The following is a 25139-nucleotide window of genomic DNA, read 5'->3' on the forward strand; positions in this document are numbered from 1 at the left end:
TCAGTTGTAGTAACTGCCATAGGTGCATGTGTTTTTCCAGTTGCAACTATTACCATTTAAGGTAATGTTCACTGAAGTCACACAGATTGGTTCAGCTTCAGAATAGTTTCCTTCAATTTAAAAAAAAAATTGGCTTAGCCCAGCTTTTTAAAATTCAGCATGAGAGAACTTTACTTTATACTCTATATACAGGTGCAATGACACATTTATTTTCACATGTTGAAGATTTTTGTTATATAAGTAAATACCATCCAATGCAACTCACAATTATTTTATACAATGTTCTCAATTGGGGTCTATTAATTAACATGTGCCATTGAGCTGAACTAGAACTTGTGGCTCCGCATTGGCAGTGTTAACAATATTACAAAGCCTATACAATGTTAAGGAAGGTTCAAATCTAGGACAATATTCTGGCATTTTCCCAGATCCTTGGACTCCTGAAGCCCCACTAATCCCTCTTGCTTGATTCATTGCCTTTTTACTTATTCCCTTATGAAATCATAGAACTCAGCCAAGAATACTGAGTGATTCACAATTAATTCCTCTGGCATGGGGGAATCCCTAGCGGCCATAGGGATGCTTCCGGCAGGAGGGGGGGCGTGGCCAGAGAAGCTGCACTTGGCAATCTCTAGTCAGCATATTGGCCCCTAAGGGATTTAGACCAGCCCTGATGCTGCCCCAGGGATCATTTGGAGTGAGGGGCAGGGAGGAAACAAAAATAGCTTAAAGAAAACTTTGCCACCTCTTTCATCCGTGCCCGTGTGAGGCAGATCTCTGATGCAGCTGAGGGTCTGGCCCTTTCAGATTAACTGCTTTGGTCAAGTGTTTGGACACCAAGTGAAAAATACAGAGCCCTAAAAATGTCACTACCCCCTGCATAAAGATGCTGCACAACTTCAAAGCAAATCCTTTCATTTGATCAGGGCCTACAAAGACAATCCCTTACTTGTACTCTCTAATGACAGAGATTTTAGTCCACAAGAGTGAACTGGAAAAAGTAGGCTGCCATTGGTAAATGCAGTATCTATGGCATTCAGGCTGTCTAAGAACATGCTGTAATTGGAAGCAAAATTCTCTGTTAACAAAAATTGTGCAGCTAAACGATATTGACTGATAATGAACAAAAATTTTGAAGTCAAGTGCCTAAAGTTAGGGTTCTTTATCCAAATTTCTACACCTAAATAAGTGACCTGATTTGTAGAAATAAGTGTCCTGAGCGCCCACAAATCCCTGTGCAATCCATAGGAGCTGCAGGTGCTTAGCATCTCTACAAATGAGGCAACAATTTAGATGCCTAAATATAGAGCTGCAAACCTAATATTCACAGGTTTCAGAGTAGCAGCCGTGTTAGTCTGTATTCGCAAAAAGAAAAGGAGTACTGGTGGCACCTTAGAGACTAACAAATTTATTAGAGCATAAGCTTTCGTGAGCTACAGCTCACTTCATGATGATGCATCCGATGAAGTGATGAAGTGAGCTGTAGCTCACGAAAGCTTATGCTCTAATAAATTTGTTAGTCTCTAAGGTGCCACCAGTACTCCTTTTCTTTTTGCGAAACCTAATATTAGGACTAAAACTTCCAGCAGAGTACACGGGTATCCCACCAACCCCCAAAAGAAATGATTGTTTACAAAATAAGAGGATGGTATATACCTTTATATTTCATTGTATTTTCTCATTTTGTTCACTGGGCCCTCACTCTACCCCACTGTTGTGTAATGTCATTATCTGGTGCCGTGGCTAAACATGAACTAAAATGACTGACCTGCTTATATGGTTTCTAAAGAAAACACCTTCCCCACAGATATGGAATCACTGCTCCATCTCAGTAGTACCTTGTCTCATAACTTACATTCCCTTTGAATGATCTGCTGTAACAGACCCTGTGTTAGAAATTGGTAGCAAACACAGTATAAGAATTTGTGGAATCCATTGGCTGGATCCTGCTCTGTTCTGCTCTTGGTTTATGTGTGTTCCCTGGTAGGCAGAAGAATCCAAGAATTAAAGCTGCTGGAGATGCAGGTTTATTTTGGTTTTTCTGTTGGATTTACTTTTTTTTAACCTCTTAAATTTGGCGCCACTGGAAGCAATACATCAGAATGTTCTGTATCACTGTTCTGGGCTCGTCCCGGCTAACATGTAAGTGGACTGATGCTTTCAAGCAGCACTCCCAGACTGACAAATTCATACTGCTTCACCTTGGGTAACTACTTTTAATCTTGTGCCTAGCAATACAAACAATTCTTTGCCTTCCTCACAGGAAGCAATAGCATTTTAAATGCATGTAAACACGCTGTCCAAGCCCAAGAATGTTGTTTGGAACTAATAAAATTTCATTCTCAGGCTAATTTCATTCCCTGCACTTCTTTGACATGCACTTTTCCAATTAGCAGAATGTTACTGTTTACTGCTAATTTGAATTAATACTTCAATAGTTGGCTACTTCTATTTTTAGATAATGTTCTTTGAATTTTATTTCAACAGAGGTCTCAGTCTGCGTTCTCACTGACTAGTGAAGATACACCAAGCAAAGATCTGGACCTCGTGTCTTCTATTCCTGAGATTCTTTGGAGGCAGCAGAAAGGCCTAGTCAGGAGACAGAGGGAACACAAACTGTCTGCGTTACCTAGCTGGAAAAGCGTGGACAGACTGAATGAAACAAGTAAATATTTATAGTACCAGTATGACACTTTCTTCTGTTTTTCCTGTTGAACAAATTAAACTTGAAGTAAGCACCCAGTCCTGCTCCTATTGAAGTCAGTGGCAAAGCTCCCATTGACTTCACTGAGAGCTGGGTCAAGCACTAAATGGAAAAAGAAAAAGCCTGCACTAACTTTGTGATGCCTAGTATGATGACAATAATCAAACAATGGCACTAATTACGATACTACTAGTTTTCCCTGAATAAAGACTTCAGAATTTGGCCCTTGGTGCATAAAATGACAATAAAGTAATAGTAAACCGTGAGCTAATGAAATATTCATTGCTATGCTAACTTCTGCTCCAAATAACCTCTTGTCATTCATATAGAAAGTGTTATTCTTTTGGGTAGGATTCCTGTCCAAGGCCTGGATTCAGCAAAATATTTAAGCATGTGCTTAAATTTAAGCACCCATTTAAGTCCCACTGAAGTCAATGACACAGTCATTTAGTACTTAGCAATTACTTAACCAAAGCTTAGTGACAAGTTGATACAATTACTTTCTAAGGGTCCCCTGCTCAGACTAGTTCCTGTTTGTCATCTGAGTTCACTGTTGAGATAAAACACAGGTGTCCTGTAGAGGCTATTTTATATTTAATAGGTATCGCATTAACTTATGAGTAAACCCACCTGCCCTGGTTTGCAACTTTTTGTTAAAACACATAAAATCCAAGAGGATCTCAACCGGTAGTTTAGTATGTAGTAGTAAACACCAGCAGTCTGATTCCCCACTGCAAGCACCTGTATTAGTTAGTTAGACCTGTGAAAAGTGAGTGTAAATCTCAACCACTCTAAGGGCTTGTCTACACTGGCTCTTTACAGCGCTGCAACTTTCTCGCTCAGGGGTGTGAAAAAACACCCCCTAGAGTTCAGCAAGTTTCAGCGCTGTAAAGCACCGGTGTAAACAGTGCCCCAGTGCTGGGAGCCGCGCCCCTCGTGGAGGTGGGTTTTTTAGAGTGCTGGGAGACTAGCCCTAAATTAGTGGTGTTTACATCTACTTTGCAATGACTTTGTATAGATGTAAATGATTGCACAAGGGCCAGGTGGCACAGAAACAGGCTCTGAATTTTCATTTACAAATGACCGGTTCCACACTGAGCTCATTTCTCTGGCCATTCTTATTTTTCCATAAATAATTCATAATGTAAGGCACCGGTGATGTCACAATTTGTGCCTCATGTCTTTTGTTATGACAGGCAAGTGCCTTTTGATTTATATCAAACAGGTTTCTAATAAACAGCATTTGACGTCATTAGCTGGAGGGATAAAGTCAATGTTGCTTTTTGTAGGTAACTTCTCTGTATGTTGTTGCCTTTCCCCTGCTAATCAGCTAACATACTTCACTTTTCTAATCAACTAAAATAAATTTTAACAAATTCAGCTATGCCACAGGCAGGTAGCAGCTACTCAAAACAAATGAGCATGAACTTTGTATATGTTTTGGGACAATGGGCAGAAACACATCTAGATTGAATTTAACTAGTTAAGCATTGAATGTCGGGGTTCCCCGGAGACACATTCCGTCCTTGAAGAACTCGATTCAACACCAGTCCTGTCACTCAGGTTCTTTTATTTGTCAGACATCAAAGCTGTACTGAGTTGATCAGACTCAAGCATAGGGGTGGATATAGGACATACCACACATTCAAAGTTACACAACAGACCTCTTCCTTTGTATGCATTTACACAATATATTGCATTTACTATTCATTGCATCACATGTTTTGAGATTGGCTTGGTCACTTTGTAGAAACCAATCCCTGTACAGCACACAGTCACTGAAAAACTTACTCATTACCTCATTTTACTTTCTAGGCTTATCCATTGTTATCTTGTCCTTTGTAAATGGTTGGCTGGTGTTCTCCCTTATCTTAGGTAGTACAGACATTCTGTTCCTAAACTACTGATCCATTTACCTTCCTAATCCTGTCTCCCAAGAAATGAGGCCTTCCCCGTGTCCAATCACTCATGTCAAGCCAGGACTGCATTCCACTGCTTTTATTTTGTCTTTTTTAGCATTAGTTTATTAGTTTAACAAATTAGCATTTGTTTTATTTGCATTATAGTTTTTATTTTCTGTTCTTCCTTTTTTTAAGTGTATTACCCAGCAACACGCTTTTAAGACCATAGTAGTTGTAATTATTTGAATTACTATTAACGCTAGGCTTAAAGCAGGGCATAGAATCTTACCTCCTATGGTTTAGCCCACTAGGGCATGATTTTACATTGTAAGCTTAGTTTGTCTTTAAAGCATATTTTTGTTATTTTAAATATTGCTTTTATTTTAATTACATTATAAAAAATTGGTACAAAATACAAACAAAATATTTATTACCACAGGAAATATACTTGTCAAACAGAACAGAGGCTAATTAAAATAACATTCTGTGGTCCATACCAGAAGTGGTTCTTTTTAGCCACCACACAATACTTGTTGTTATCAGCATAGACAGTTTTTACTTGACCAATACCCTGGTGTCTCAACCGTACTGTGCAATTTGGAGATTGTTCCCTCAGAGTGAACCCACATACCGGCAACTCTGTAAGACGTCACACCTGCATGTGAAAGTGTTCCCCAGGGGCAAACAGTAGTACAAATCTGGGGCCTTCCAGACCTTACATTGTCTTGCAATAGTATTTGAGGAGGGAGAACAAACTTCTTCCACACCAAATAGCTTGCATTTGTTTCACATTTAACTTTATAGTATTGGATCTTTGTTAATTTTCTTACCCTGCACCAATTGGTGTCACCCCTTTTGTAACATTTTTAATTTTTCTGTGGCGATAAAAGAAGGCAAATGTTCTTGGTTCATATTAAGGCAGGTCTAAACTAAATAGCCAAGCCTGGCAACAGATTTAGATCTTCAAAAATTGTTTGCAAGAGGCAGAATTACTTCCTGAAGCACTTACTCAATTTCTTTGAATTGACATAAAATTTGGGCATGAAAACAGGCCAAAGAGATTTAAATAAATTAATAATTAAAAATAAAAAGCCTGGCAGATCTTATCAGTTTAATTACCATTTTGTTGGTGGAGTGTTCTGTGGTTTTTGTTTTGATTTTGTTTTTGTTTGTAGTTGTGTTTATGCTCCAGGGAAAAATTGTTCCAAAACTCAAAGCATGGCTACTATATGGCATATTTATTCCATAATTATGTTCTGTGTTGGGAAAATAAGAGTGCCAAATAAAATTTGTGATCTTGAGTTCCATATATTTACAGACCTAAATTGAGGGGAGAAAAATACATAAAAATATCAATATTTTAAGTTTAACTGTTCATATAAAAATATGGTTTAAAACTTTAGAACAGTAATGCTCTGCTTGTAGTTTGTATTTCTGGCCTTCTAATGGTTAATCTGAACAGTCAATTGTGCATCTGAAAGAAATCTGTATGTCAGATATAATTTAATTCAGTATGCTAAGCAGAGTATGCAAATCCACAATACTGTTTAGTTCTACTGTCATTATGAGAAATATGAATAATAAACCCATCAGATGTTCAAACTTGCCATTAAAAGACATTTCATGTCTGGTTGACAATGGAGTCTATATTTAGAAGCAATGTAAGCTTCACAGTTTAAGTAGGTAGATAGTATTTCTTGCATATTTTTCTTTTCTGAATTTTAGAATGTTAGGCTTCCAACAGGCTGCATAGCCTAACCTTGGACCCTATTGTCACATATATTTTAAAAAGATGTCCCCAGAGAATTCTGTGGTGACTTCTGATTACAATGGGATAATCAGGAAGATCCCTGATTCAGGGTATGATGAAATCTATGTAGCGTACCACATATTCATTTGTGTCTGTCATTATCTTGTGCTGGTCCCATCATAAAGGGTATGTCTACACAGCAGAAGCTGTGCACAGACTAGCCTACTCAAGCTAGCTTGAATCCAGTTAGTGTGGGTAGCAGTAGCAATAAAGACAGACTGGTGCGTGCTTCAGCATGGGTAGACAAGCCTGGCAAGGACCCTGGGTACATACTCCGCTCATGACCCTGGGTATGTACTCCGCCCATGCAGCTAGCCCACAGATTTTGGTGTGTAGACATACCTCAAATGGCAAGTCTCTGCTAAAATCCTTATTTGACTGTGCAAAAGTCAGCCTGTCAAACTGAAGTAATAAAGTAATAATTAGGGGATTTGTTCTTGTTCTAATTTCACAGGTCCACCTCCTGTTTTACAAAGCACTGATGGGAACTGGGTGGCTTTGCAGAGCATTACGTTGCCTCACCCTCGAATGCTTGCCAAACCAAAAAGCCACGTATTCAAAGCTTTGGAGAATGAATCTAGTGTTGTGTCTGCTTATGACGAGATGGGCTCCGATAGCGACGACGGCTACGACTGGAATGTGGCCTTGAACAAGCTGTGTCGGAGGCCCAAGCAGTTGTCCGAGGATTCTTATTATACCGATTCCCAGTACAATACTGAACGGGCTTATGGCAGTGATCCATACCAGCCAGTGACCTCACCTTCATCTGGGCTATTCACCAATACAGAGATGGTGTACTCTGATTCTGAAACATCTTCAATAAGTTCCTCAAGGGAGGCTAGAGAATCTAGCAAGCTTCCCTGGCTACAAAGGAGAACTCAGATTGACAAACCCAGAGTGGAAAAAGCACATGTACATGGAGAACTGGATGTAAATTTCAATCCACAGGCTGACTGTTTAGAGTATTCAGATAGCAGTGAGACCGAGGAAGTCCATTATGATTTAGAAAAGAGGTCTAGAAGGTGGAGAAAGAGCAAAATTGTCTCCGAAGAATTACGTGAAGGAAAAAATCACACAAAAATCCACAAGAAGAATTTGAGCACAAATCAGGTAACTACTTTTGCTTATATAAGAAGGATTGAGTAAGCAAAAGTGGGCGGGGGGGAGTGGCACACTGTCAAAAACGGCATTACCTGTTTCTGAGTCCCTGGTAGCTCAGAAGATGATCTTGAATGTCCTAAGAAGTAAAGCACAAGGTGGGGTCTTGTATGTATCTACTACAGACCACCAAATCACACTAGAGAACAGGATGACCAGCTCCTTAAGTACCTATCTGTAATCTATAGGGAAAAAATCAATGTGGTCATGGGGGACTTCAATTTGAGGGATGTATGCTGGAGGTCTCATGCTGCCAGTACTAAAACATCCTTGGAATTTCAAAATATCATAGATGACAACTTCCTGATTCAACTTGACTCAAGTGTTGCAACCATCACAGGATAATTCTATGTTAGAACCTCATCTTGACAAATAAAGAACTGATCACAGAACTAACAATTAATGGTAGTTTAGGTACAAGTGATCATGACTTAATCCATGTATAATATGCAAACAGAATAAAGTCCAAACCAGCAATATGTATGCTTGGTGCTTTAAAAGGGCCAATTTCACAAAGCTGAAAATAGTTGAGAGTCAAATTAGCTCAGAGGAAGAATTTAATCCGAAAAATATGAATTATAATTGGTAATTGTTTAAGAACATTTTATTAGATGCCCAAAAATTCACAATTGAAGAGGAATACCATATTGGTTTAAAAACTGATCTTGCTTAGAGGGGAAGCGAAGGCAGCTATAAAAAAATAAAATACATTTTAACAAATGGAAGAAAGGGGAAGTTGATAGCAATGAATATAAATAAGAAGCTAGCAATTGTAGAAAATTGACAAAAAAAGCAAAGGACACAAGGAGAAATTTGTGGCCAGCGGAGATAAGGACAATACAAAGGAGTTTTTTAAGTATATTGAAACAAAAAGAATCCTGCAATGGTATTGGTTCATTACTAGTTGGAAATGGTACAATTATCAGTGATAATGCAGAAAAGGCAGAATTGTTCAATAAATGTTTCTGTTCTGTATTTGGTGAAAAACAGATGATGCAGTCTCATCATATGACAACGATAACACTCTTTCCATTCCACTAATATCTCAGGAGGATGTTAAATAGTATCTACTAAAGTTAGATGTCGTTAAATCAGCAGGTCTGGATAACTTGCATCCAATAGTTTTAAAAGAGCTGGCTGAGGAGCTCAGTGGACAGTTACTGTTGATTTTCAATAAGTCTTAGAACAGCAGGGAAGTATCAGCAGACTTGAAGAAAGCTAATATGGGGTCAATATTTAAAAAGGGTAAATGGGACAACCCAGGTAATTATAGGCCTGTGTACCTGATATCAGTCCTGGGCAAAATAATGGGGTGGCTGATACGGGACTCAATTAATAAAGAATTAATGCCAGTCAACATTAGTTTATGGAAAATATATCCTGTCAAACTAACCTGATATCTTTTTATGACATTATAAGTTTGGTTGATAAAGATAATAATGTTGATGTAATATACTTAAACTTCTGTAAAGCATTTGACTTAGTACTGCATAACTTTTCAATTAAAAATTAAAATAATATATAGTTAACATGGCAAACACTAAATGGATTAAAAGCTGGCTACCTGATAGGTCTCAAAATGTAATTGTAATGGGGAATCATCACTGAGTGGGTGTATTTCTAACGGGGTCATGCAAGCAGCACTTTAAGCCGCAGCGGTGTGCGACTCCTGCTTGGGAGAATGCTAGCTGCTTGCACACACTAGCATGACAAGGGACAGCTGCCAGTGAGCCTGGTGTCCACCCTAGTAGGCAGGGCTGGGGGCGGCACAGCCAGGCTGGAGAAGCTGCCGGCGCTGGGCTCTGGCTCCTGTGAGCAGTGGCCCGACATGCTGCTGTTTTCGCTGCTGCGGTTCTTGGACCTGTCGCTGGCCATGGCCCTGCTGGCTTCAACCCCATTATTCATGAGGGACCAGGTAGTTCCCCTGCATCCTGTCAGGTTTTTATGAGAAATTAACATACAAATTCCCTGGTTAGGTCATCTTCTAAAGTAGCAGAATGGTGTGACTGAGCCAAGGAAGTGAACCATTTCTTCTCCCCCATCCCTCTGTCCATAAGGAAGCTAGCAACCGGCTCTGCTCTTCTGACTCTCCTGAGCAATCATTCTGTTTCTGCAGGTATTATTTTGTTTGAGTGTTTACACCTCTAGCCCTTATCTCTGGTAGAAGGCCTGCTGCTCCACTAGTCACAACACAAGTGTCAATACAGTTGCACCGCTGCAGCATGTCTGGTGAAGCATAAAAAACCACCCCCACGAGCAGCATAAGCTATGTCGGCAGGAGAAGCTCTCCCACCGACATAGCGCTGTGCACGTGAACGCTTATGTCAATGTAACTTACGTTGTTCAAGGAGGTGGAATAATCACATCCTTGAGTGATATAAGTTTTGCCAACATAGGCTGAAGTGTAGACATAGCCTACGCTCCGAGTTCAGTGTCCCAAGAGGTTTATAATATTAGTTAACTACTGAAGTATGCCTTGCAGACATGTTCTGTATCTACTCTGTTTCTTTGCACGATTGACAGACATAGGCATTCTATACCGGGACATTATAGCTAAGGGTAAGATTTTGTCACGGTTATTTTTAGTAAAAGTCACGGACAGGTCACAGACTTCTGTGAATTTTTGTTTGTTGTCCATGACTTTTACTAAAAATAATTGTGACAAAATGAGGAGTGGGGGGTCCAGCACCCACCGCTGCTGCCGCTCACAGTGGTTGAGAGCTGCGGGGTCACCCCACGGCATCTGGGAGCTAAGAGCCACAGCATCTCCCGCTGCCCACCACGTCTTGAACCTGCAGAGGTCCCCTCAACATCTTGGAGCTCTGGGGCTGGCAGCTGGGAGCTTTGGGGGACCCCCCGCCTATGGCAGCTAGGAGCTCTTGGATCCCCACCGGCTGACAGCTCCAACCGGGTGAAGCAGCAAATGTCATGAAGGTCTCTGGAAGTAATGGATTTTGTGGCCTCCGTGACATAGTCATAGCCTTAAGTATAGCCATGCCCTATTAATTTAACCTGAATTATATCACGCTGAATTTATCAAGGGTCATGGTGGATTCTCCATCATTTGAAATTTTAAAATCAAGATTGGATGTTTTTCTAAAAGATCTGCTGTAGGAATAATTTGGGGGAAGTTCTCTGGCCCCTGTTAGACTAGATGATCACAGTGGCCCCTTCTGGCCTTTGACTCTGTTAAAGTTATCTTCTTCGGCTTTTGGTGTGTGTGTGTGTGTGTGTGTTAAGGCCCTGTATGTAAGCGTCAATGGAATCTTTAAAGTCACTGAGCACTGCTGACCATTCTTGGAGACATTTTGCCTGCAAACACAGACAGGCAGAATACCTCTGCGGACCTTGGGCTGCACTCTTTAATAGGGTGCAATGTGTGCTTCAGATTTCTAGCCAATGCAGAAAATCATTGTCCCTTCATATCCCTTGTTCCTGTACCAGTGCTGCTCACAGAGCACAAAATATGGGATTCTAGTTGGTCCTCTACACAGGAATGCATGGCTAGGAAGGGCTTGCAGTGCCTCCCCACCCCCAACACACCAATGCTGGCAGATGCAGAATCTGGCCCCAAATCACACTGGTGTAGTAAAACTGGTTTGCAACACAAATGGGGGAGACAATCAAAATGTAGAGGAAGTGAGTGAAGAAATGCAAAATAATTTGCATAAGTTCGGTTTATTTCTGGTAAATGTGGTTCATGCTTTCAGAAAAGAGTTACTCAAATCCCTGGCACTAGAGACCGTCCAATCAAGTGTATCATGGCAAGTGTAATTATAATAAAACATTTATATGGAGGACGTTGCTGGGATTGAAAAAGTCCAGTGGAGGGAAATGAAAATAATTCAGGGGATTTGGGATATGAGTTACAGTATGAAGAAAAATGAGCCAGATTTAGTCTATATTGCTTAAAAAATGAGATTAGAGGAATTTCAGAAATCTGTACAATCCCAAAAGTGATGCATTGATACCAATGAAATGATTGAGTCTGAAGCTGAGGAGCAGTCTAACATAAACGCTTCAGATGAAGTGTCGTACAAATGATGATTAGGATGTACAACAAACTGCAAAGAGCATAATATGAAGGAGATAGGAGTCTACAGCTTCTAGCTTTGTTTTGAGGGTTTAAAATCTGTAATAGGTTTTCATGTGCTGGTATTATAAAGAGAAGTCTTATTGAAGCAATAGACAGTGCTCTCCTTCTAAAAGTAGTTGTGTCTGGAAATCAGAAACTCAGCAGCTGATCGTATGTAGATTACAATGAAGAAATGCTACTTTTTCCTGTCCTTTCATGGTATAATAATAAATATTGATTTACTGACCATTATTATCTGCATCATGGAATAGGATTTGATTCTCAGTTCAGAAACTCAGTTTTCTTTTCTAATTGTAAAATATCATAAGGTCAGCATCCACCTTGCTATTCCATCAGTTACACTGAAAAGAAAAATGGACCTTCTCTGTTCTTAGGAGCCACACGATTTTGAGTTTACGAAGCAGTAATGTTGTGAGCAGAGGAATGATGGAACAACTGCAGTCATTTCATAGTTAAGGTTGCAACTGAGTTGAGTTCCCATTACAAGATTGATTCTTCTCTCCACATTGGTTCTCTAAAATCCATTTTAAAATCCTATATCAGCTTTCAAATTAGTAAGCTACTTCTTTGACCAAGGCAGAATTTGTGTTATAAAATCAGAACTGAATTAGTTGAGGAGCTTCTCTGGAAACCAGACCCTAAAAGTAGGGGTGTTCACCACAGTTCAAAAAGTCTTCTCACTTTTAATTTTTTTTGCCACTTCATGGGAGAAAAAAACAAAATTAGTACCTGCTTTGCTAGTCTCTCCCAGCTGTGCACAAAGCTTATGTGCACAAATCATGAAACTAGTGCACTTGCATGCAAAAAACAAAAGCTTATGCATGACAAATCATCATACTTGATATTAGAAATTAGTATGAAACAAATGATGAAATCTATGTTCTGTTGACCACATTTCCAATAGCCTAACTGCAGAGGAAGTAATATGGTAGGCTTGTATCTCTACAGAGCAGACTTAAGATAATTTGGCTGTCTTGGTTGGGAAGTACAATCTTATCTCTGTGTTCTAATTATATTTTTTGACTAATAGTCTTGAAAAATTGTATGCACTCAAACCACTTATATGAATCTTCAACCTTAACTTCCCTTTATATTTTTAGGGGAATTATAATGGGGTTTAATGCCATTGGGATTGCTTTAGATTAATTGGACTTAATTTCATTATGAAATCACCTATGACTCTTATAAAATGGCATAATCCATTAATTAAAATCTTGTCATATAGTTCTATGCTATCTTGACAAAGCTATAAACGAAGGCAGGATACAGTGTGTGCTCTTGAATTTCAAGCCCCACTAGATGGTGCTTGTGATTCATTTAGTGGAAATATGCAACTTCTAAGGGCAAACAAACATTGAAAAGTAACCTGTAAACTTAATATTTTATGCAATGTCTTTGCGAAGATAATAGGACCTTGTTTTCCATGTGATCTTCAGTGCAGTGACTGATTATAGCAACACCCATTTTTTGTGGAATTTCTCTTAATTGGTTACCATATAATGTTGTGGGTTTACCTCTGCTATTTTAAATTGGTTTGTCTTGGAAGGATTTAATTTGAATGTTTTTAGTTTTGTTTTAGGACCACTTAGCTGTTCGCTTTTTTCTTTTTTGTGCATATTTTGTTTTGATTACTGACTTGATGATGATTTTACATGAAGTTATTTGCAGAATGTCTAGTAGGAAAGGTACACTTCAGTTTCTTAAACGATGTATAGTTTAGACCTGTGGGCCAAGTCCTACTCTGTTATACAAGTGCAACAAAGCAAAATGTGGCTCTTAGTACTTGGCTCTGCAATAGGTATATCTGTTGCTGATACATGCTAGTGTAAATTTATACATTGACTTTAAAGATGGGACATTAGGTGGTATAAAGGGAGGGTAGATTATGTGAACTGTAAACTACCACCGCATAACTCTGAAGAAAACTTTTCACATAAGAGAAAAAAGTACATTTTTGGTTTGTTAAGGTTGACAAGGCCCTCAAAGTAATCTGCCCTAAAAATACAGTTGGTTTTTAAAAAAAAATAAGAAGAAAAATGCATCATGTTATCACAAAACTTTCACTGTAATTGTGTTAAAAGCTCAGTGTTTCATCCAAAAAGCCTACAAACAACACAATGACCACAGTGTACAGCATTGGACTATAATTCTCCCTGCATTGATGCAAATGTAAATACTCAGGATACTCACAAGAAAGCAGCAGGCTGGGCGGGGGAAGGATGGCACAGCATAGGGTTGCCAGCCCTCTGGGATTGGCCTGGAGTCTCCATGAATTAAAGATTAATCTTTAAATAAAGATTATGTGATGTGATTAAATCTCCAGGTATACGGCCAACCAAAATTGGCTACCCTACACAGCAAGCATACCTGCATCCATGATCTCAACAAACTCAATCCCCTGCTGTTGTGTCTTCATTGGAGGGAAAAAAAGGTGTCCTTAAGTGAAGTCAGCTAACAGGAGGTACACTCTAGTGAAAACAAGTTTTTTGCTTTTACACAATGTAACAGATCAAGGTAAAGACTAGGCTTCCCTGTGGTCTTTAACTTTGCCTGTTTACTTGTGTGAAAACTACAAACTACCTCTACTTTAACCTCAAGTTAGCCAGCTCAACTTACACACACCCTTTTTTCTCCCTAAAGAAGACAATGCCCCGTGGGCTAGTTAGTTGGATAGCTCTACTAGGCCCTGATGCAATGCACATGGGAGTCAGTAGAAAGACTCCCACTGATTTCAGTGGACTTTGGATCAGGTCCTTAGAGACCAAGTGTTTTAAGTGCTGCAGTTCTTGATTTGGAAGGCTGGTGTAGTATTTTCAGTATCAAGAGGACATGTGGTCCATTCAACCTCAATATGGATTCTTTAAACTAATTTGTGAATCGTAACACTTATTTGTGCTGAGATAGTATAAACAAGGCTACGATTTAGTCACGGATATTTTTAGTAAAAGTCATGGACAGGTCACAGCCAATAAACAAAAATTCACACCTGTGACCTGTCCATGACTTGTACCTATAAATACCCCGATTAAATCTTAAGTGTTCTGGAGGGCTCCAGGGTGCTGCAGGTGCTGTGGGGGGCATGCTCCAGCAAACGGTGCTGCTATTCAGGGGGTGATGCCCCAGTGTGCCACCACTGCTGCTCAGGGGGGCAGCCCAGGGCTGCAGCACCGCTGCTCTGTGGGCGGAGTCCGGTACCCAGGCGCCGCCACTGCTGCTCCAGGGGTGGGGGCTGCCTGGGGCCCCGCCGCTGCTCCAGGGCAGCGCCCAGGACCATGCCCATGCAGCTGGCCCTGGGGCCACCCCAACTGCTCAGGCAGCCCTCTGGTCAGCTGCACCATCTGCTGCAGAAGTCAGGGCAGTCCAAGAAACTCACAGAATCCATGACTTCTTGTGACCTCTGTGAAAGACTAGCATCCTTAAGTATAAACACTATTTAAGATCCTGCCCTCAGACCTGCTTTGCCATGTACCTCTGTCCTAACAGGCAATACCCTCTGAAATGTCAGTGTTGGCCTTTCTTGATTAGATTGTGGCGAATCACGTGATGGCTTTGTAATACAAAATTGTCCAGTCTCTATTACTGTACATGGAGACCACAGATGTCTCACTTCAACTGTTAACCAGTGTTTGAAAACAGATCTGCACATCTGAAATATTAGTGCAATGATTCACCATACTACCTAGCCCGAAATTAATTATATCAGTCACTACTCCGAACTTCAAATTCAGGGATTCAGCAACAAACTCTGATAGTCGAGGCAATCTGAGTCCATGCCTTCCATTGCAAATCTATTGACAGACATGCAAAATATTTCTGCACAATTTCTGTATCTTTCACCATTCCTGTTGACATTTTCCTAAGAGGCACCATTAGAGCAAGTGCTGGGTAAGTCTTTGAAGCAGGGAGAGAAGAAGGAATATGAATTAAAGGGTTGGAAGGAGATCAGTCTTTTAAATAAACTGAAAGTTCTATTGTAACATTGTAAAAATAGAGTGGAAACATTTCCATTTGAGACTCTTTTCAGAGTAGCAGCCGTATTAGTCTGTATTTGCAAAAAAGAAAAGGAATACTTGTGGCACCTTAGAGACTAACAAATTTATTTGAGCATAAGCTTTCGTGAGCTACAGCTCACTTCATCGGATGCATTCTGTTCTTCAGGTGCAACCCCATCTTGTTCAGAACAATTTGGAAGCTCAAGTGATGACTGGTTTCAGAGTAGCAGCCGTGTTAGTCTGTATTCGGAAAAAGAAAAGGAGTACTTGTGGCACCTTAGAGACTAACAAATTTATTTGAGCATAAGCTTTCGTGAGCTACAGCTCACTTCATCAAGTTATGAGAGAAATGTCAAAATTATCATAGTTTTAAGATATCCAAGCAGTAGATACATCAAGGGAATACTACATTTGGGAATGCAAACAAATTAGCCACACAAAACAAATCCACTGTTCTGTTTCTTATGAATGGAAACTAAGAATCGAGATTTTTTATCTCTCTGGCATCCTCCAGTCCTGTCACAGTAGGAGAGCACAGGGTAAATAAGATTGCCTTGCTTGTTTTGCGTAGTGTCATAATCTATATTATTTCCTTTCTTAGGGTTGCCATCAATCATCCTCTTATGCCAAGTGCTGTGCAATTGCTGTTTGTGGATTAGAATCTGCGTTCTTTGTATCCTCTCTCCCCAGACATTTAGATCATGACTGTGTTCTATTTCAAAGAATTCTTGACACTTAGACTATGTCTACATGTTGAGCTAGGGGTGTGATTTCAAGAAGACATACTTGGGCTAGCTCTGATAGAACTAGTGCACTAAAAATAGAATGTAGCCATGGCATCACAAACCATGGGAGGGGCTAGCGATTGGAGTATGTTGGATGGGTACATACTTGGGGTAGCTAGCCCATTCACCACTCATGATGCAGTGGCTACATTTTATTTTTAGTGCACTAGCTGGATGAGAGCTAGCACAAGTATGTCTTCTCATACTGGGAATCACACCCCCAGTTCAAAGTGTAGATGGATCCTTAGTACTGGGGAATTGTGATCTAATATTTTTTTCTCATCCCTACTTGAAGAGATGAAAAGTTCCATTTTTTAATTATAGCTTTCATTGCTTAGAAGTGTCTCCATTTTGTAAAATGTGGGCCAGACATCTTAGCAAAAGTACTTATGACTACATAAGGACATGTCTCCTTTTTCCATTTTTGTCTCCAAACTCAAGGCCTTATCCTAACAGGTGCTAAGCACCAAGACTGCCATTGTAGCTAACTGGAACTATAAGTGCTCTGCACCTTTCAGAATCAAACTCTTAAGAAAAGATTGTGCGTCTAAAGGTTGAACTTGTTTCCAATCTTTCTTAAATAAGCGGTGTAGACCCATGGGTAGTGCACCAGGCCAGGAGTCAGAAGACCTGGCTAGGAGACAGGACTTGAAGTCACTCACTGAACATGTGACCTTGTGCAAGCCACTTCCCCTCTCTGTCTTAGTTTTCTCATCTGTAAAATGACTCTGATGTATGGTTTCCTTTGTACAGTGTTTTGGTGAAAAGTGCTATATATGAGAGTATTTTATTATTTGCACAGAGGGAGCAAATTATTTATGGACCTGTTGCTTTTTTTCATGTAATATGGAAAAGAGAAGAAAAGAGAAATAATATCTTCCGAAAATAAATATGCTGGTCATATTCTACAGAGAAGTAAAAATCTACCTGCCTAGAGATTTATACAGTGGTATTTTTCTAGATTTCTTGCAGAGTAAAGTATATTTATATGTATTGTGAACTTAAATGTAGCCTTTGTCGAAACCCTGTCAATTTTCTTTTCTTTGCACTTTATTTGGATTTTTTGCTATTTTGATTTTCATCATAGGTTTCTGAGGATGTATCGGAAGCTGATATAAGTAGTGAGGATCAACACCATAACATCAAGACAGACCTTGTTGAGGAAAAGCGTAAATCTGAGTTATTTGAACTAGCTGCTAAAATGAGTGACAAGGAAACCTCTTCTGGTGAAGAGCAGGAGTCAGTGCCTAGAACAGAATCGGGGACCCAGAAGGAAAGTTTGTCCTCAGAAGAAAATGGCAAAAACATTCAGGAGGAGTTGAAAAAGGTAAGTGAAAGGAGAAGGGGGATAATAGCTTAGAAACTAAAATCCGTAACAGGAGGTTAGAAAGTTACCCTATTTATAGTGGAACAAGGGATAGAGTATAATAACGTTCACTGGGAATGGCAAAGAGTTTAAACACAGTCACTTGACAAAAGTGAAGCCCAGTCCTGCAATCCTTGTGCAGTCAAAGCTCCCATTTCCATCAATGAGAGTTTTGCTTATGGAAAGCCTGCAAGATCAGGCCAAATGCATTTAATTTATGTTCAGTCTCAGTTTTCTCAGTAATTCTCAGTTTATGTAAATCAGTGTAGTTCCATTGACTCTAATGAAATTACACTGATGTGCCCCAGCAGAGGATCTAACCCTTTGTTTTTATTGGAACACATATCGGCATCCATTTTTTCACCTCTGCTCGTTAAGTGGTCAATGAAAATCTTTTCAGCCTTTACCTGCTCTCCTTTATGCAGTATTGTTTAATTGGCGCTGATGCCATAGGGTCTCTCGTTGCCTCTCTATCTGGGTAGGTTGTGTCTCTCTCTTTAATGCTTTCCAGACTTGTTATCATGTCTATTGATTCTGTTTTCTATCTGATAATAAGATCCCATATATATCAAAATGTTATACAGAATCTGAAATGCAGTGTCCCTCCTGATAGAATGCATTTGATCCATTGTTTGTATGAAGTGTGCCGAAATCCAGAACCTAGAAGGGTATTTACCACCTGCTTTTTTGTCTTTCTTTATTTGAATGTCTTTTCATGTGGTATTATACCCATGCACCTGAATACACCAGTGCTCTCTTTACCTTGTAATGTACTTCCCTCTATTTTGATGAAATCCAGCTTTTCAAACTTATAAACTGGGCTCCTGTAGCCCGAGTTCCTCATGAAATGTGCATGTGGTTTAGCTGATGACCACGATGATTTGTATATGAGTGACACTTCCTGGGGTAGTGAGGCACCTCACTACCACCTGCACTTAGTGTGAGGAAGCCTTGTCTGTTCTTGCTGGGGGTCAGCTCTCCAACCACAACAGCCACGGGCAACAAAAGCACTCCCCTGCTCTCTCTCTCTCTCTACTCCAGATTAATGATAGGCACACTCCAGTCCTTGAGCCCTCTGAGCCATCCCTCTGAAGTAACCAGCCCCAATCCACTAGACACAGAATTCACAGATCTGCTGCTCCCAAAGAAGTAGTATACATCATCTTACCAGTTTCCCTTCAGTCCCGTTTAACACACAGGACTTATGTACTTGAAAACAAGTAAGAGTTTATTTAACAAAGTATAGAGGTTTGAAAAGTAGAAATAGGAAGTCAAAATATTTGAAACAAATGGTTACATGTAAAATAAAATCATAACATGTCTTCTACAGCCTAGACTTAATAAGATATTGTCTTGTCCAATGAAATTTAATTCACCCAACCTCTTTGCAGCAATTTCCAGCTAGGATGGCTGTGACCCTCCTTTAATAATACAGACTGCACTGACACTTTGTCTCCTCAGTGAAAGATAGATCCCCAGCGTATACCACAAAAATCCATTGTCTTTACTGGCAAATGACACTCCTGCTCTGCTATTTTTGTTTATTCCTGCAGATCTTTTCTTACGTGAATTCACAATTTCTTCATTTAGGCTCAGTAATGTAATGGACTTGAATTGTGAGACACAGAATACACACTGACCAGCCAGGGAGAAAAGTGTCGCCCTGCCTGAACAGGAGTGTTACCTTCTGGTGACTTGTCTTAACTTATACACTTTAAGGACATAGTTCTCAGTATAGATATCTAATTCCTTAAATATCCATCTATTCATCCATTTTGCAATGATTATGATGATCAGTAAGATATTGGCTCTCACTAGATTACCTGCAACCCTTTGACAAACTGTTGCATGGATAGCAGACCTAGGGATCTCTGTAAACCCCTATGTACTCCTTATGCCCAGTGCCAGTTGGCATCAAGTGGTCCCTGGGTTACAGTGTGTGAGCAACATATTTAAGCTACAGTAGCTTACAGCAAAAGTCAAGTGACGAAAAATGCTGATAGTCTAGGATAAGTTTGTAATGCCACTCAAATGAGGCAGTGTATGGCCCACACTGAGGCTTCTGTTTCCTGTGAAATTCACCCAGCACCTTCCTACTCAGAGTCTGACAGTTCAAAATGAGTGACAATTCCACATATATCTTTCATTTATTAGGAACTGTGTGTTCTGTGCTTCACAGCCCTTTACTTTATGGACCTTTTGAGAAGAAACTGAAGTTTTAGAAACATGGGCATCATATAGTGAAGAAGGGGAACTAATGATTTGTAGGCTTTTTTTTTAATTGGCTGTAATTAACATAGTTACATTGCAAAAAGCAATTTTGTGACAATGAGAACCTCGGAATTATTCTTTGCTATTTGTGCTCGAGACCTTACCTCTGTAGTTTTGGGGGTGTACTTTTCTTCTGTGAATAAGTTTATAGACCTCTAAAGCCACAGGAATGCCTGGGTTTTCCTTCTAACTTTAACCCTGAATAGATACTGCATTATTCATTATTATTATTTTGGCATTTTAAATTTAAAAAAAAATTGTTTAAAAAAACTCCAAAGAATTTTATGATTTTCTGTAATGCTATCTTACAGGAAGAAAGAAACTTTACAAATGAACAAAAAGTGAATGTCCAGCATCCCTGGCTAAGTGTTTTTTCTGCTATTAAAAGAAAGTAAGGTCCTCTGGAGTTAGTCATCCAAGCTTGTTGTATGTATTCTTTTGTCTGTAATAAAGACGTCAAGGCTTCCCAACACTATTCACAGTCATGGCCTCAGAAGAATTTATGGTGGAACTCGCTGAAGCCTCACTATATAGAAAAATGTGAGCTGACTTCATTCCTATTTTTGGCGAGTATTTCATAGATGTTGTTTAATCTCTCTTTCAACGGGCTATCTACTCAGTAAGGTGGCTGACCAACATGTTGCAATGAAATACTGAAACTGAGAAGATATGATACAAATTCAGTGGCCTCAGCAACCCAAAGATGAAAAGTAATCTAAATTCATACAGCATATGTGATAGATAAATTATATAACTGATACCTTAGTAGATGAAGATCCCCAATGGGAATAAACACAAAAACCAAGATTTTTAAAAATGCAAAAGAAATTTTAGTGCCTCAAATTTTAGATATTCCAACTTGAGACACCTTAAAGGGGTCTGAATTTTAGAGGGTGAATGTTCAGCCCTATCTGAAAATCAAGCTGTTTTTAAGGGGTCTGAAGTTGAGCCCCCAGAATCATTAGCCAGTTTTGAAAACCTTGACCTGAGATCCCAGATGTCAAAAATGGGTGCCCCGATTTCATATTCGGGTACTGAAAGTGGCATCTATGCTACATGTCTAAGGCAGGTGATTGGGTGACTAATGGCTGATTGCAGATCCTGAATGTAGAATTGTGCACCCTATTTTAATCATCCTTACTTGAAAATTGGGCTGTATGTGAGATATTTAATTTATGAAAGACAAGGCAGGAGGGAGATAGCTGTATAGCTAATGATATGCTCAATATTGCCAAACCTAAACATTCAGGCTCCAAAAAATTGAGATTGGCTTAAAATCACAGTATTATTAAAAATAATGAATGTTGGGATTATATTTGTTTGCTTTCTGGTTTTTGAGCCTTTTGGGTTCATATTTTCAAGCTTTTTTCTGCAACCATGAGAACTACAACCTTTTTTTTAAAAAAAACCCAGAATTTGGGAATCTCACATAATCTCATGATTTCATGAGCTGATGCTTTAAGAAAAACACATTATATCAAGACACTGGCAATATAATTGTGAGAATTGGCAACACTGAGTCTTCCAGCTACTGAAATGTTGCTATTGGCTTCAATGGATCTTGGTGAGTGCTCAGCACTTCTGAAACCAGGTCATTTACATTTGGATGTCTAAATATGGGTTTAGGAGCCTAACTTTAGGACACAAGTTTGAAAATGTTGGCCTTGAACATTTTACTTGATATATGTGGTATTCCTGAAGATTTATTCTCAGACACAAACATTCTTAGAGCCCATTGCATAAATTCTGTTTTAATAAGACACAATATGCATTTCTCTTTCTAATTAGATTGTCGGGAAATTAACCTAGATTTACTCTTTATATCTTACTACTTTCTTTTCCTTTAAAAACTTAGCAAAATATTTCAATACCAAACAAACAAACAAAATATTGAAACCATTTTGTGGAAGTCTTAATGATATGATGCTGGGAGTAACATTTGTGATAAGATGTGAATTTTAGCTCTCTTGTTTTGCATATTCATGAGTAGTAATATTCCAGGTTTATCATATGCCCTTGACAACAATTTCCTCAACGTCACAGTACCCCTGAGATTTGGTATGCGCTCTGCTCCACTAATCAGAAGAGCTATATTTTACAGAGGCATGTCATATATTATAAAAAACAAACTTTCTTGGCCTGTTTACAGATCAACATTATATCATTAAAACCCAAAAATTTTTAAAAAATTAAGTCATTTAATTTTATTGTTTATTTGTTGTATTTCTTTTTGCTTAGGCCATAAAAATAGACTAACTAATTTCACTTTTGCAGCCAGTTTAATTTTCTCTGCTTATACTTCAATGTTTGGATTACAGTCTAAAGCCTCAGTTGAGCAATGTGCTTAAACTCTTGAAAAAGTCCATCCCTGTTCAGGAAAGCACATAAGCAAATGCTTATTAACTTCAAGCTTGAGCTTTGTCTTCTATCTTTTGGGCTGTGGTCGTAAGTGCTTTCCTAAATAGACATGATTTCCTGAGTCAGAACCTGAAAGTTGATTTGCTTAAAAATAAATACTTCCCTAGATTGTGAGCTGCCTGGGACAGTGACTCTTTCTTCCCCACTCATTTGTACAGCACAAAGCACAATGGATGCCTGTTTGGAGCCTCTATAGAGTCTCACAATATAACTAACAATCATAAAAATTCCTTTTCCATTAAAATATTCCTTTTTAAAATTCATGGAAACCTTTCTACTTATCTTAGATTTTATACATTTACAAAGCTTATATTTTGGGGCAAGGGTGACCTGCCAGTGTCCTCTTAATTCAGATTGTATGCGTCAGGGATAAGTACCCATATGAAATAAAGGCTATCTCTCTTATAGTGACTGATATACAAACATGTCAATTTGCATTTTGAAAAACAGCATTACTTGATCCTCTACTATGAAGTGACCACTATGCCCATGAGATCCTACTTCCATGAACAACCAACATCAGAAATAATTGTAGGAAAAATGCATTAAAATCTTTTTCTAATGTGACAAAAATCCTAGGGGACTGCAGCTGGGTTATTGTCCCTGTCTATCAACAAGGAGAGGAGAAAATTAACCAACTCCCTAGAAGGGGGAGAGAAGCTGGGATGATCCCTGGCTGGGATGGTTCAGTTGGTCCTGCTTTGAGCAGGGGCTTTAACTAGATGACCTCCTTAGGTCCCTTCCAGCCCTGATATTCTATGATTCTATGATAAGCCCTGACACACCCCAAAGGCTGTGGAAAGATGCCAGACATAGTGGGAGGAGATGAGAGCTGGAATTCATTAACGGAAGTTGTAAAAACAAAAGTGTGGGCCATGGATGTTGCAACCAGGGGAAAACTTATTCCCAGCCTGGACTTTGTCTGAAGAGAAGCTGCTGTTTCCAGGGTCCAACTATGGCAAAGGACAGCCTTTATACTCATGAATGGGAGTAACCTGGTAGCTACAGAATTATAAAGAAAACATTAAGATACCCCAGTAAGACTCAGGACTTATCTACACATGAAAGTTAACCTGGAATAAGATAGGATGTGAATTTAAAGTGGATTATCTATTCCTGATTAACTCTGTGTGTGGACACTCTTATTCCAGAAAAAGAGTACCTTATTCCAAATTAGCTTAATCCATTTACAAAACAATTAATAGAAAAATGCACTCTAAGTACAGATATCCATGAGCTTTATAAATATCTGAATGACAGTTGCTCTACCTAAAACTGAGGGCTTGTCTAGATGGGGAAATTCACCAGCATATATTCCAGAATAAGAGCATCAGCATGGGGAGTTATATCAGTATTACAATAGCAATATAACTATATGGGTATAATTATGCCAGTAAATGTCCCTGTGTAGAAAAGCCCTAAGAGATTTTTTCTTATTGCATATTTTATACTTATGTGTAAAAAGAAAAGGAGTACTTGTGGCATCTTAGAGACTAACAAATTTATTTGAGCAAAAAAAAAAGTTTTTTCCACCAAATGCATCCGATGAAGTGAGCTTTAGCTCACGAAATCTTATGCTCAAATAAATTTGTTAGTCTCTAAGGTGCCACAAGTACCCCTTTTCTTTTTGCGAATACAGACTAACACGGCTGCTACTCTGATACTTATGTGTGATACGCACAGAATAATTCTTGCATTTTGGTACATCATGATTTATATTATTATTATTATATTAATAATTTAGACAATCTTTTATTCTAAAGCACTTCTCAAATTGTATGCATACAGCATCATCGATACAAAGCCATCTCTGGGGTGGAGAATGACAACCAACTTACGCACGCCATACTGAACGACAGTGTGGGGTGAAATATTTTGGCTAAAGATGCCACGGTAAACACCTAAAAGAAGAAAAAATTCAAAAGCGAATATTGATACTGGGTTCCACCAATTTTGAATGCCCAAACTGAGACACCTTTTGGGTTTGACTGTTGAGGTGCTGAGCACTTGAGATGCTGAGCACTGACTTCATTCGGAGTTGTGATTGTCCAGCACCTTTGAGAGTCAGATCCAAATCATGTTATATTGGATACCCAAAATCCATGGTAACTTCTGAAAATTTATTCTGAAGTAATCCCCCACAGCACATTAGGAAAATGAATCTTTATAGATTTCCCAATACAAAAGGTTCACCTTCTTCAGAAGGAAATTTAGAAGTCCTTTTATTCAGATACTAGCACTGGCTACACATACGAAATGTACCGTGTAATAAAAGAAAAAGTATAGAACTCCAGGAGACCTTGACTTACCAAAAAAAAAATAGTCTTTGCATCTTGAATTTATTTCATCAGCATCTGATAGAATTTGACAATGACATAAGAAAGTGAGATATGAACATTGTTGACACTGGACTCACATGCAGTATTTGTTGCATAGTTGATTGTTGCCAAAAGCAGCACAGAAATCTGTTTTCAGAGAGTTGTCATGTGGGTCCAAAAGCTATGAATGCAAGTTTCTTGTTTCTCAACATTACTACAGAAGTCATCTTCCTGGAGCCACTTTCTTTAGTGATGATACAAATCATCATTTCATGTTTATTTCATATCATCAAAAACGTATCATGAGAATCCAGACATTT

General features: G+C 39.0%; 1 protein-coding gene across 11 annotated transcripts in view; it reads left to right on the plus strand.

Annotated features, from left to right (window-relative positions):
• Window positions 1-25139, plus strand: part of LOC119851994 (myosin VIIA and Rab interacting protein) — a 371019-nt gene that overhangs the window by 320340 nt on the left and 25540 nt on the right. For all 11 annotated transcript variants that reach the window (XM_038392707.2, XM_038392709.2, XM_043508865.1 and 8 more), the window contains 3 exons: window positions 2488-2665; window positions 6870-7525; window positions 17534-17773. In XM_038392707.2, coding sequence (XP_038248635.1) covers window positions 2488-2665; window positions 6870-7525; window positions 17534-17773 — 1074 coding nt within the window. The remainder of the gene's footprint in view (window positions 1-2487; window positions 2666-6869; window positions 7526-17533; window positions 17774-25139) is intronic.

This window comes from Dermochelys coriacea, chromosome 2, assembly GCF_009764565.3.
Source record: "Dermochelys coriacea isolate rDerCor1 chromosome 2, rDerCor1.pri.v4, whole genome shotgun sequence".
NCBI lineage: Eukaryota > Metazoa > Chordata > Testudines > Dermochelyidae > Dermochelys > Dermochelys coriacea.